Source organism: Lissotriton helveticus, chromosome 1_1, assembly GCF_964261635.1.
Source record: "Lissotriton helveticus chromosome 1_1, aLisHel1.1, whole genome shotgun sequence".
NCBI lineage: Eukaryota > Metazoa > Chordata > Amphibia > Caudata > Salamandridae > Lissotriton > Lissotriton helveticus.
The window spans coordinates 399,769,576-399,782,664 of NC_136057.1; the positions used below are offsets into that span (position 1 = coordinate 399,769,576).

A 13,089-nucleotide genomic window follows, 5' to 3' on the forward strand; every position below is an offset into this window, starting at 1 on the left:
TGTAATGTAAAGTCATCCTCTAGAGATTCACTCTCCCCATGTGAAAGCTTAGAAAATTCCTGGTCACCCAAAAGTCAGCAAGCTGGTCTACCGTATTCATAGAGTCCTAATTTGAATAAAGATTACTATAGAACTCCTTGAATGTACCCAAGATTTTTTCCGGATTAGTATGTATCGAGCCGTTTGAATCTTGTATCGCGTCAACTTTCCTGGCCACTGCCTTCTGCCTCAACCTTTTAGCTAATAGTCGTCCCGAATGTTCCCCCACCTCATATATATCAGCACGATAAATAGCTATCTGGGCAGCGAATTTCTCCGCGAAACATTCGTATATTTTAATTTTTTGGATGGCAAGATCTCGAACCCTCTGTTCATACGCATGATTGGTGTTATCTATTTGCATCAGTCCAATCTCTAGATCACGCAATTTGGACAGTTCTTTAACTTGTTTGGCCCTAGTCTTGTGTTGTTTCTCAATAGAAAAGCTAAGAGTTCCTCCACGAACTCCGGCTTTAAAAGCGTCCCAGACTATGCCAACCGAAGCAGAGCCAGCATTAAATTTAAAAAACTGGGGTATCCAATTGGCCATATGTTGTAAATAAGCATGATCCAGCAGTAGCTGACGCTCAAAAGTCCATGATCTAATAATAGGGCAAAACACGGTATCTATGGCTAATTCAAGAATTATAGGATTATGGTCGGATATAATTTTGGGAAAAATATCAATTTTTGCATTGGTTAATAGTGCTAAAGGGGCAAAAAAATTGTCAAAACGAACATGCTTTTGATGTGGTACTGAGAAAAATGTATAACCGGGGACTCCAGATTTTTTGAGCCACAAGGCATCCACTAGTCCAAACTCATTAATAATGCCCCGAGTAGCTCTAAAGGTCTTATGCTTTCTACCCGTATAGCAACAATTATTGCGGATATCAAAATCTGCAGGTAAATGCAGGTTGAAATCGCCACAGATCACAAGCGGTGAAGACCAAGAGGCCAGTTCTATGCTGATGTCATTTAACATATCCGCATCGTCCATATTCGGCCCATATAAAGAGCAGATAGTAATTGAAGAATTATTAACCATGCATCTATTTCTAGTACTGTATTTGTTTGCACAACACCCACTTTCTAAGGCTTACCTACACTGCCAGGATTTTGTGTGTACTCAGACAGGGTCCTGTAGAGAGATGAAACCCTATTTGTTGGAGCACATCACTGTTCAGTGCAGATTCCAATACAGAGGAATTTACTTCCCAGCTAATAGCTCTAAAGTGGATCTATATAAGTAGTTATGTAGTAATGCATTTAGGGATATTTCCAGATTGTAAACCTAGCTCCAAAGCCAAAGTGCACTCTACAGAGGTGGGGTGTTTAAATTGGACGATGGTAGGATATCATATATACAGCTCGGGTACCGAAGGGAAGGTCTCTCCTAAAGTACTCGAGCATTTGGCTCAGTATGTAGGCAAACAAAGAATATGTTTTGCTTGAAGAGATGGGTAAAATGCATTTAGGATAGCCTTATTGGAACAACTCAAACGCACTTAGCAGTGAAAAAACACAGAAGCAAATATCTCTCTGAAATCTTCAATATGAAAAGCATAAGACTCCTGAAGAAGAACACTGCCCACAACACCAGACAGCTCTTCTGAGACACCGATAAAAAACATAACTTGTTTTCGACTGAAGAGATAGGAGACATGTTTGCAGTTCTTCAGGAACTGGAGGAGAAAGGAACACCCTGAAACTTTCAGACAAACTTTTATTCGTTTTAGCACACATTAATACTATATATCCTATGATAGAATGATTTTACAATTAAATACACCATGAGCGTTTTAATTAATTTTTTTAATTCAGGATAAAAAATCTTTATATATAGGAAGGAGCAGTAATTACAGTTGGTGTAGACATACCTATCCCAGTTATTTTATGTACGTTATGCTCTATGAGACCAAACAAACACATATAATTGCATTTTCTTATAGAAACACAATTGCTTTCCTTTAGGATCATTACCCAGTCAGTGGCTTTCGTTTCTTTGTATTCTCATCTTCTTCTAAGTTACGCATTTTCTACGTAAACCATTTACATTGGCTACAAAAGGTACCCTGTTTAATTACCCAAAAGTGGCAGACCGTGAAAAATTGATACTTGTATTAAAATTGATACTTGTATAGCGCACTACTCACCCGCAAGGGTCTCAAGGCGCTTGTACGAATACCGCTGTGGAACCCATCCTGGCTTTCCCTGTGAGGTGTCCACTCCTGGGCACCCCCAAGGTGGAGGCCAGGCATCATTAGCGTTGTGAGGGCCGTTGTGGAGATTAAGCAAGCTATTGCCCAGAGTTGCAGAGTGGGACTCCATGATTGGAATAGGCACCGAGGCGAGAATTATCAGGTCCGTGGAATTTTTGAGCCCAAGACCCACCGAGGCGGGGAATTGAACCCTGGTCCCGGGCTATACCTCTGCATCAGGGTTTGCCGCTCTAACCATTGAGCCACACTTCTCCAATAGCCTCATAATTTACCCTTTCTGAGTGCATTTGTGGAAGTGGGAATTCAACATACATTGTATGTTTTCACAATCAAAAATATAGAGTTATGGGTTAATGGTTGGGTCCACTATGAAAGTAGGAGAATATTCAAAAGAGTGTGGTTTGCGTGTTTTAACATACCCTTTTCACATCATTTGCCATCCCAGAAACACTTGCAAATGTACTCTGTCAAAGACAGGTTGCTTCCACATAATCAGGTAATAGGGCAGACGGTTTCTCCATGAGGGAAAATCAATGCGCTGTTTGTCGAATTTCCGCGTGCAGTATTTTCCCACTGGTGGAATTTCTGCATGTGTACATTTTAAGCTGGTTAGTACCGTTGGAAATCAGAGTAACAGAATTCATCTGTGACTCCCATATGATCCAAACCAAGGAGCAATTCTTAAAATGCTAGTTTCCAGCTTTCAAATCCAGTGCTGTCTATTTTTCCCACTACCTGGGAATCAACAATATCTTCTGAGTGAGCATCCAATAATTCATGGACGTACACATTAAAGGTAATACTTTTGGGAGAACGCCAATTCATTGAATTTCTAGAATTTACTACCACACGGTTGGAACCTATCTGCAAGTAACCACAAGTGGCCCAATTTCGATGAGGTCAGAAAGCCATCCAACAGCTAGTCGGAGACTTTCCGTCCAACATCTGTGGTTTCCCTCCAACTGTCGTATTACAATACTGGCGGTAAGAGGAAAACCGCAGGGGGATTCCGCTGCACTTCTGACAGGCTCGGAAGGACTCATAGGGCCCGATGTAGGTAAATATGAAATACCAATTTCTAAATACCGAATTTTACTGATTCGGTATTTAGGAATCGGTATTTCATATGTAGCTAAAACTTCTGTAAAAAATACCGAATCGGTAAAATTTGTTATTACCAAATCGGTAATACCGATTCGGTAATAAGGAATCACCTTCCCATTCATTCCTATGGGCCTGGAGGCCCATAGGAATGAATGAGAAGCCAATCACTATTACCGATTCGGTAAATACCGAATCGGTAAGAGGGGGCGCATATTCAAGGGTGGCAGGGTGTCACATTGACATCATGTTGCACCCCTGATTCGTGCATGTGTGCACATGGGGCGCACATACATGCCCTAAGGGCATGTATGTCTGCCACTTGGCACTGAGAAAAAAGCAAAAAATTGCTTTATTTAAGGTATTTGGTATTTACCACCAACTTGTAGTTGGTGGTAAAGAACGAATCCTGATAGCAAAAATGCACTCACTTGAGTGCCACCTACATAGCTTTTAAGGATTCGGTAATTTACCGATTCCTTAAAATAAGGATTCGGTATTTTACAGATTCCTTAAGATAAGGAATCGGTAAATTACCGAATCCCTAAAACCTGTCTCCTATAGTAGAAAAGGCTAAAAACGGGTCGGTAATGGGATACTTACCGATTTTCGGCCGTTACCGACCGGTATTTAGCTACCTACATATGGCCCATAATCCCATAAAAACGGCAGAGCCAGCCTTGACTTTGCTGTCGGGATTATGATGTTGCTTTTCACCCACCATGAAAAGGCAGAAGGAAAGTGACTTTGAGGGCCCCTATCAGGCCCCCCCCCCAGCCTTCCGCTAGGGAGCCTGGAGGGCACATATGGTGCCCCCTAAACATCCCTGCACCGTGTGGCAGACACCGCATGGTGCCTGCCACATGGTGCAGGAATGTTCAAAATCCTCCATTTTACAATCCTCCATTTTACAATTATGCTGTATTTTATGGTTGGCAATTCTTTTGTGAGGCACGCTAACAATCATAGGTTGTTTGAGCACTGCATAACACACAAATAATATTGCATCAGTAAGACCAAAAGACCAAGCATTGAAGGTCTTCTTAAAACAAACTCTGTCTTGTTTGATATGCGAGATACATCCTTGTCAGCTTAGGAAATACTTTTTACACATGGTAACAGGTGCATTATAACCCATGTTGTCTGGCTTTGATAGGCAGAGATCAATTCAATTAACAAGATGACAACATAAGTTCTGGATTTTACTCTGCAGTTTCAAATAAGAATCTTCTTACCTGAATCAGAGAGGCCGCTGCGGGGATTTGCCGATTGAAATGTTTCTGACGCTGCTTTTGTTGAACTTTAAGAGCAAAGCCAGACCCCAGAATTCCCTAGAACACAAGTACATATTTTACTAACACTTCGACAATCTGACATATTTCATGCAGTTAAAGCGTTGCAGTGACTGAAAGTCCTGAAGGATGTGTTGGTCTTCCAACATTCCGATGTTCTAGAATGATCCTATTTCATAGTTTCCTGGCAGGCCTCAAATCTAGATAATTATCATGAAGACTCTCTTGATCAGCTCACTTTGAGCATCTCTCTACTATGACTTTAGTGGATAGCCAAATCAGGGAGCTGAGTTCTCCCACGTGGAAGGCTATTACCAGACATGAGTACCATTAACTTTGTACCACAAGGACTCAAGCTAGAGCTTACTGACGAAGCCCAATATGGCTGACAAGTGCCACATACCTATAATTTATTGTGTTTCATTCAAAAGGTATTTGGCCATGATGAAATACAGGTGAGTTAAACTATGTTATAATAATTATAAATAGTTCACATACTTTCCTCAATCAAGTTAATGCTGTCAAATTTCTTGCCAGTTCCATTTAATGGAAGGTAGTGTCAGACAATGGTAAATGTCTAAAGTAGGGTGTTCTAGTTATACTGCGTGTAAGTGCTTTTAAAATCCTTCCAAGTACTGGACAGAAAAAAACAGACAAAGCAACATTAAACAGAAATGTTATTAAGGATGTATTCTAGGGATTGGTAACAGTACTAAATAAAACCATACTACATAAAAATTCAGTAATTCTAAAGGTGATATAGTTTAGTATTAATTGTAGCCTGAGCTTAATTTGTGCATGTTTGCAGATGCACTAGCCATAAAATTCAGGCAGCAGGATTTATTATTCATCATCGGACTTTGACGACAAGTTACATAAAAAGGCAGAAAAGGGGAGAAAGAAAGAGTAAAAAAATAGAAAAAACAGTGATAAAGGAAGAAAGAAGAGTTGATTAAGGACTTGCAGGAGTGAGATAAAAGGAGAAGAAGTAAAGAGTGGTGGAATAAAGAGGCATGAAGTGCAATCAAGGCTAGGCAATCTAAGAATTAATCAACATAAACAATGGTGTGACAATGGTGGGTGGGTTTGTGCATTTCTTCTCTTTTTTGTTTTACAAATGAAGCACTGGTTATAGCTCTTAGCAAGCGGAAAATCAAAAATAGGCCTTTCCAAAAGGAACTATTAGAGAACAAAGAGAATTGATGCTACCCTGTGTGATTACCCGAGTTGCATCAATATTGTAAAAGCATCAAGAACCTTTTAAGTGAAGTGAGCATTTAACAAAAATGATGGGAGTAAACCTCAAACATCCCTGGTGTTTCTCTCATTGAGACACCCATGACCAGTCATTGATTTAAACACCTGCTCAAACAAAACAAAATGCAAGTCACAAAATTAACATGTCACTAAAAATATTCTTTTCGGCCATAGGCCATAAAAGCATAAAAACAGGGCAAAACATTATAACAAGATACAGTACAGTGCAATATTTCATTTCATTATAAAAAGCTATATACATTGTTTCTGTAGTTTAAAATTGCAATGTTTCAGGTAAGCAGGCTTTGACTTCTTCCTCAAGTTAACTCCCCCGTGCCTACTCGAAGTCCTTTAGCAGGATGTAGTGCAATGCTAAATAGAATATATAATTTCCTCATTAAACGTAGTACAATAATATTGCAGGATAAAGAGCAATTTGCAATATGAAACAATATATATATATATAACTTTTAAATTGAGTAGGGAAAGGGGTAGCAGTGGCAAATATTATAACGAAAAATTATTTTAATCAGATATTAAAACACATAAAGCGGCAGCCAAAAGTAAAAATCTTCTTGAGAGCTAACTGGAGTATTTAGAAAATCATTCCTGGAGATCTAATCTTCGCTTAGTTGGGAATTCGGGAGGTATCGATGGCTCCCAAACCCTGCAGTGGGTCAATTCATTCATTAAACATAAGGTTATTCCAGAGTTTGAGGGCGATCTTACCATCACAAGGGCCCATCGTATTCCTGCCTGCCCGTTTCCTAACTCTACAATGCCACAAACAATATTGCAAAATTTTGCGGATTATCGCATAAAAGAGAGAATATTGACTAAAGCAATCCAACAGAGACAGTTTGCCGTGAATGAGACTGTGAAAAGTTGCATTTTCTCTGATATGACTGCTGTGGCGGCACGTAGGAGAAAGGAATTCGTGAAGATCCTCCACCTGTTTAAAGCCAATAGAGCACAGGCTTCTATCGCCCAGCAGTCCAAATTAAGAGTTTTGGTTAAGGGCAATTTTTTTTTTGTTCTCCGATTTGGATGAAGCCCAGGCACTTTTAAAAGAGATCTCATAGCGTTCCAGGGCTTAGAAGGTTCTGCTTGATGCAATATATTAGTCATGGTTATTGTTATAAATCGGGGGGCTAGGTAGGTGAGTCTCTTCAGCCCCCGCTTCCGCGAGGTCGAGCTGTTTCCTATATTATGATCTGACTATAATTGGGGTTTTATGATTCACATCATACGTTTGCTTGCATGTCTCATCAATATCTGATAAAATTGAGAATTGCTGGGGGGGTCAGGGGTAAGATCACTCAGGTGTAATTACATGACACCCAGGTTAAAAGGGGGGGGGGGTGAAATGTGGTTAGCGTGGTTGGTGGGGGCTTTTCCACATTCTGGGGGGAGGGGTCACGAGGGGCGGGATGGGAGCATAAGGGGGGAAAAAATTAAGTCCTTTTTTTGCAAATGCATCTATGTCTTTATACATCCATACTTTAGCTTGACTCTAGGTAGGCTGTTAAAAAATTGTTGTTCTTTTTTCGCAAATGTATTCAGATTTTTTGCATTTATTTGTTAAGTTTGACTTTGGGTAAGATGTTCAGGGGGTTTAAGCTTTGGTTGGGTTTTAACTATGACTAGCAAAGAATTGCTGAGAATTGCTTCCTTTAATGTTAATGGTCTCAACAATAAAAAGAAAATGCAGGCAATTGAATCATGGAACAGAAAACCCGGCTGTGATATTTTTACAAGAGACCCATATACCGGCTGTCATGTTTAGGTCTTGGGCAGCTTATATGGGATTCTCTTCGTCTTCCGCTTCCCATAGAGGGACAGCAATATTTTTAAGTAAAAAACTTCATGCGGAGGTTGTTAATTTTGATAAAAATCAGCATGATCACTGGTGCTGGGTTACGTGTATTCTTAGAAAAAGACAGAGACCGATAACTTTTGCTAGTGTATACGCCCCAGTTGAGGATAACCCTAAGGTCTATGAGAATTTGTTTCAGTCCCTAATTCAGGCACCTGGGGAGCTGATTTTAGGGGGCGATTTTAATGTCCTAATGAATCCTAAAATAGACTCCTCTGCGCAGGCCAAAGGGCAGTTGCAATCTAAATCACTAAGAACCTTACAACATTATGGAATAACTTTGGACCTACAGGATCATTGGCGTGTGGCCTTTCCAACCAAAATAGCATTTTCTTGCTAGTCAGGTAGATTTCGTACATCATCACGTATTGATTTTTTTCTAGTTTCTCTGAGACTGTGTATTCTGCATTTCTAAACAACCCCTCTGTGTTTAACCAGCGCCAGCTTGATCAGGCTAAGCGTGAGCTTAGTGCTAATTATCACTCTCAAAGTGAAGCTTCCTTTCAACAACTCTGCCAAAAAGCATATGAGAAAAGTAATTTTACCCGCAGGTTTTAGCCTGGCAGGCTAGGGAGCAGGCTGCCACAAATCAAATCAATGTGTTAAAATGCCCCTTAACCGCCTCGCATATAGATGACCCCGTCAAAATTGGGGAAATAATGGTTTATAAAAATTATCCATGGCAAGCCCATTCACTATGGAAGAGTTGGAGGGGGTTATTAAGAATCTACCAAACGGCAAGGCCTGTGGCCCGGATGGGTATCCACCTGAATTTATTTAAGGTTTTTTTTAGCTCACTTGCAGAATTGTTTCTTCGATTAGTAAATTCTCTGCTGGAGAGGGGAGAAATACCAGAGACCTTTAGACAAGGTAACATAGTTAGCTTTTTGAAAAAAGATAAGAACAGCGAGGATACGAACTCATATCGCCCGATAACGTTTTTAAACACAGATTATAAAATTGTCACCAAATTGTTATCACTCCTGTTTAATCAACATGCAGCGCAATTGATCCATTCGGATCAGAATGGTTTTATTGCTTGTCGGCAGCTGGCCACCAACACACATTATTTAATTGAGGCGCTGGATTATTTTGATATACAGAGGATTCCCGCATTAGTCCTTCTATTAGATGGCGAGAAGGCTTTTGACCTTGTTGTGTGGGAGACATTGTTTAGCATCTTAGTTCACTTTGGTATTCCCCCAAAAATTACGTCCCTGATTTATAATTTATATAATAATGGTGAAGCTAATGTAATTATCAATACGTCGGTGGTCGGGCGGGTTAAAGTAAAACGGGGCACAAGGCAAGGGTACCCTTTATCACCGGTTTTATTTGCTTGCTTTATTGTGCCATTGGCGATAGCAATAAAGAACTGTGCTGATATCCGTCCCCCAATTCCATCTATTGCGGAGTTGAAATTATACGCCGACTATATCATGCTTATTATTAAACCTGAAATAGAGGTTCAGGGTAAAGTTTTCCAGCTTTTCGAGGATTTTGAGGCTTTAGGTGGGTATCGTATTAATGAAAGGAAAACCGAAATCTTACAATGTGGTGCAGCAAGCTGGGATCTGCACCCTGATATCCTTCCTTGCGTCAACTCTAAACCTAAGAAATATCTGGGGGTATATTTTTCCGAAAGTGTTAGCGATCTATATCATCTAAATTTTGCACCGCTCCTTCGGAAAACCCAGGCCTTGTTTTCACGCTGGAACTCTTTTCCTGTATCCATCTTGGGTCGGGCGCTCTGATTAAAATGTCTGTTCTCCCTCTGCTTAATTTTTTGTTTTCAACCATTCCATGTATTTTAACAGGCTCTTTTTTTACCCAAGTAGAGTCAATGTTTACAGCTTTTCTTTGGGCTAAAAAGTCATCACGTATTGCACTTAGCACTTTATATGAAGAAGTGGAACAAGGAGGCTTGACTCTTCCGAATCTCAGGGATTATTACTATGCTTATTTTGCACAATATTTATCTAGTTTCAAACCTGAATTACATTTAAACCTTTTTATTAATAGTTTTGTGGATCTGATGTGTAAGGAAAGCCACATCCACTCCCCTCTGTTAATCTTCAAATCCCCTAAACTGGTTCGCTATAAGTGTCTTCATTGGTTTTTTTAAAAACGACAGGTGCTCTATAAAAGATAATCCATCCCTATAATTAACTCAGCCACTTTATTATCTGGCATTCTACCATTAGCAGGTATTCTGCAATCCTCAGAACTCACTTTAAAATGGGCCTTGGTAGGATTCCGTAAGGTCTCAGATTTTCTGAGGAATGGAAGATGGCTGACCATGACTGAAATGTCGCAACTGATCGTTAATGATTTTATTCTTCTAGGGTCATATAACATCTTCCATAAATTCCTTGATGAATTAGATGTCTCTCAAATTGGCGAACAACATCAGCTAGTTATTGAACTTTTAAAAGATGCACCCGGCAGACAGAAGGCAATTAAATAATGGAAGGATCAGGAGGAGTTTGACATTTCTGCTAATTTATGGTCAGTTATTAATAAACTTAATTTTAGCACACTAGGAGGGGCGAATTGGCAAAGGATGTTGTTTTTAGTAAATGGCAACTTTACCAAACTCCTCTTTCACTTTTGAAAATGTTTGCCAATCATTCAGCGCATTGCTTTCGTTGTAACAGTCAGCCTTCAGCTAATTGGTCGCATATTATTCTGCAATGCCCTAGGATTCAGAAGTTCTGGGAGGGCATCTTTTCCTTCTTGGAAACTGAATGTTGTACTCATTTAGTAATGAATGATTTATTAATTATTTTTGGGTTCGATCCAGATCTTCTCCTTCCCAACCAACAGGTAAAATTCTTCTACATTGCAATGGCAGTAGCTAGATCACTTTTATTGCAAAGATGGCGTACTGATTCAATTCCTTCCGCCCTGGAGTGGGTCCATGAGATGAAAGTGGTTAGAAGAAGTGAACGCACTTACGCACTTCGGGTGGGGGGTCTTAGGAAGTTCGGAAAAATCTGGGCTACATATTTTGATTAAGATTGGGAGGGTTGATTGCCTTGGATATATGGCTTGCAAAAAAATAAAAAATAAACTATTTTTGTCTGTTTGTATTTCTCCCTGATGTTTTTAAGTGCTCTACGTATTCTATGTATTATTAATTGACTTTTTGAATATTTAATGTAATGCCCTAAGGTAATCTTTTCTAAATGTTTGGGTCTTATGTTTTTTTTAATGTACTGCAATTCTTGGACTTCAATAAAAAAAACACATATTTGTTACTACAATAACTTTGTAAATATAAAAAGTATTCTTAGGTAAAAACAGCTAAAATTGTTGGTTTAAAAAAACACCTCGGAGAAATAATTACGATGGGGGTCAACATACAGTGCAGTATGTGCATACCACTTAGCTCTGATGGGTGCATAAAGTGGCGTAGGTTCTAATCATTGCTAAACTAAGAGTTTTCTTTTAGAGTTTTCTTAATAATAGCTCTATGAGTGCACCACATGGAGTATAAAAACCTCGATATGGAAAACACAATAGGGGTGACGGTTTCATACGTAAGAAGCCTAAACGCCTCTGCACAGTGTCTACTTCCCATGTTCCTGCATAATAGTAGTAACCGTCGCAACCTTTATCTTTCCATAGCCAGGGCAGAAAAAAAGAATGTGCATTTCAGTTTCCTCAACTTGGTCACACCCTTGACACTCTAATGTGTGGGAGCCCTGCCACTTGTTAGTGAATGATCAAAGCGGGAGGCCCCCGTGTCTGAATTGAAGAAAGAGTTTCTTTGCTAAAAGCGGTTGGATGTAATCTAGGGCCGTTTCAAGCCTATATTGCTGCTTTAATTCCAAGAACTTGGAAGTTTTGCAGCCCTGCTTGGTCCCCGGCTATAGTTGAACCAGTTTGAATTCTCTATAGGACTCAAGCAGTGCCTTCCTAGATGTCATAGAGCAGATCTCTTCTGGGGATGTCCACCCACGTGATTGCCCTTCCGAGGGCTTGGCAGATGTTTCTGATGTAAGCTAGCCAGGGGACTTTCCCTGCACCATCGAGCCTCATAACGTCTTTCAACTCCTCTTTATATTCAGCTAGTTCTGGGGTACTCCAAAGGTGTCACCAATAATTAAGGGGTCTAGAAAAAACTACATCTGCTATTGGGCTAATCCCTAGTTCTATCTTAAGCTGTGTTAACGGAGCACCAGTGGGAAGACCCAGCAATTGCCTAAGGAGTGAGTTCTCTGCCATTGAGAGAGAAGCTGAGAAAGAGGGGTCCCAGTAAACACACAGAAAATTATTTACAAACCATCAAGAAAAATCAATTGTAAGGACAAGAAGGTCAGTCTGCTAACATTGTTTTTATTTACAATGTAGCTAAGCCACTTATTAAGGCAAACATATTAAATATCACATTTACAATTTTAGTGAAGTGCCCTGGAAAAGGGGGAAGGGGAAGTGTACAGTGAGTGTAGGAAGGGTAAGTGACATAAAAACAAAGCCAAAGGCTACAATCAATCAAAAACTCTTAGACTGATTCAGATTGTCAATGACCATAAGTTCAATGATATTATTACAAAATAACATGCTTCATATATATGCTCATTAGCGTAATTGTTGGAATGAAGCTGAAAAACATAGAAAACAGTCGACGTTTCGACCCCTATTATGAAGGCAGGCTGAAATTGATCCCTTGCATTGGGGTCTTCATCAGGACGGGAGACAGGCACACAAATCTATTTAGTACAAAAGAGGGTATTATCATTAGGAACAAATCCACAATGTTGAAATCAAAAAGACTCGGCACATCAAAGTTAGAGAAAGCAAGACATACCAGGATGCTTGTTATCAAGGGCGGAGAGGGAACTGATACTCCCACACGTCAGGCTTAATGAAGCCAAGGCAGGAGGGCCAAACTTTGGTCTCAGACACAACTCAAGTATAAATGTAGAAACGTCATTCTAAGTAGGGAGGAAAAAATGCAATAAATAAGCTAGTACCCAGAGGTTTGCATATTAACCAAATGTGTTGAGTAAGGGAACTTACAATAGACAACACTTATAAATCCAGATGGATTACGTCGATAACATCAAGGACCATATAGTTGAAAAAAGGGCCGCAGGGTTGCATCAAATGAAATCTATATGAAAGGAAGGGAAAGGCCATCACTTATTGTGCCACATAGCAGGAAAGTTTGAAGAGAAATTCAACTAGGCATGTCCGTGCCGGGTTGTTAAATTCGCGTACTCCACTCTGAAAATTCATGCATACCTGTTTGGAGAAACCGGCATCTGACATTAACAGAAGACGGCAGTCTCCGTAG

General features: G+C 39.9%; 1 protein-coding gene across 1 annotated transcript in view; it reads right to left on the reverse strand.

Annotated features, from left to right (window-relative positions):
• LOC144762279 (potassium voltage-gated channel subfamily KQT member 1-like) overlaps positions 1–13,089 on the reverse strand; it is an 862,620-nt gene that overhangs the window by 22,534 nt on the left and 826,997 nt on the right. The window contains exon 8 of the mRNA XM_078647419.1: positions 4,598–4,693. Coding sequence (XP_078503545.1) covers positions 4,598–4,693 — 96 coding nt within the window. The remainder of the gene's footprint in view (positions 1–4,597; positions 4,694–13,089) is intronic.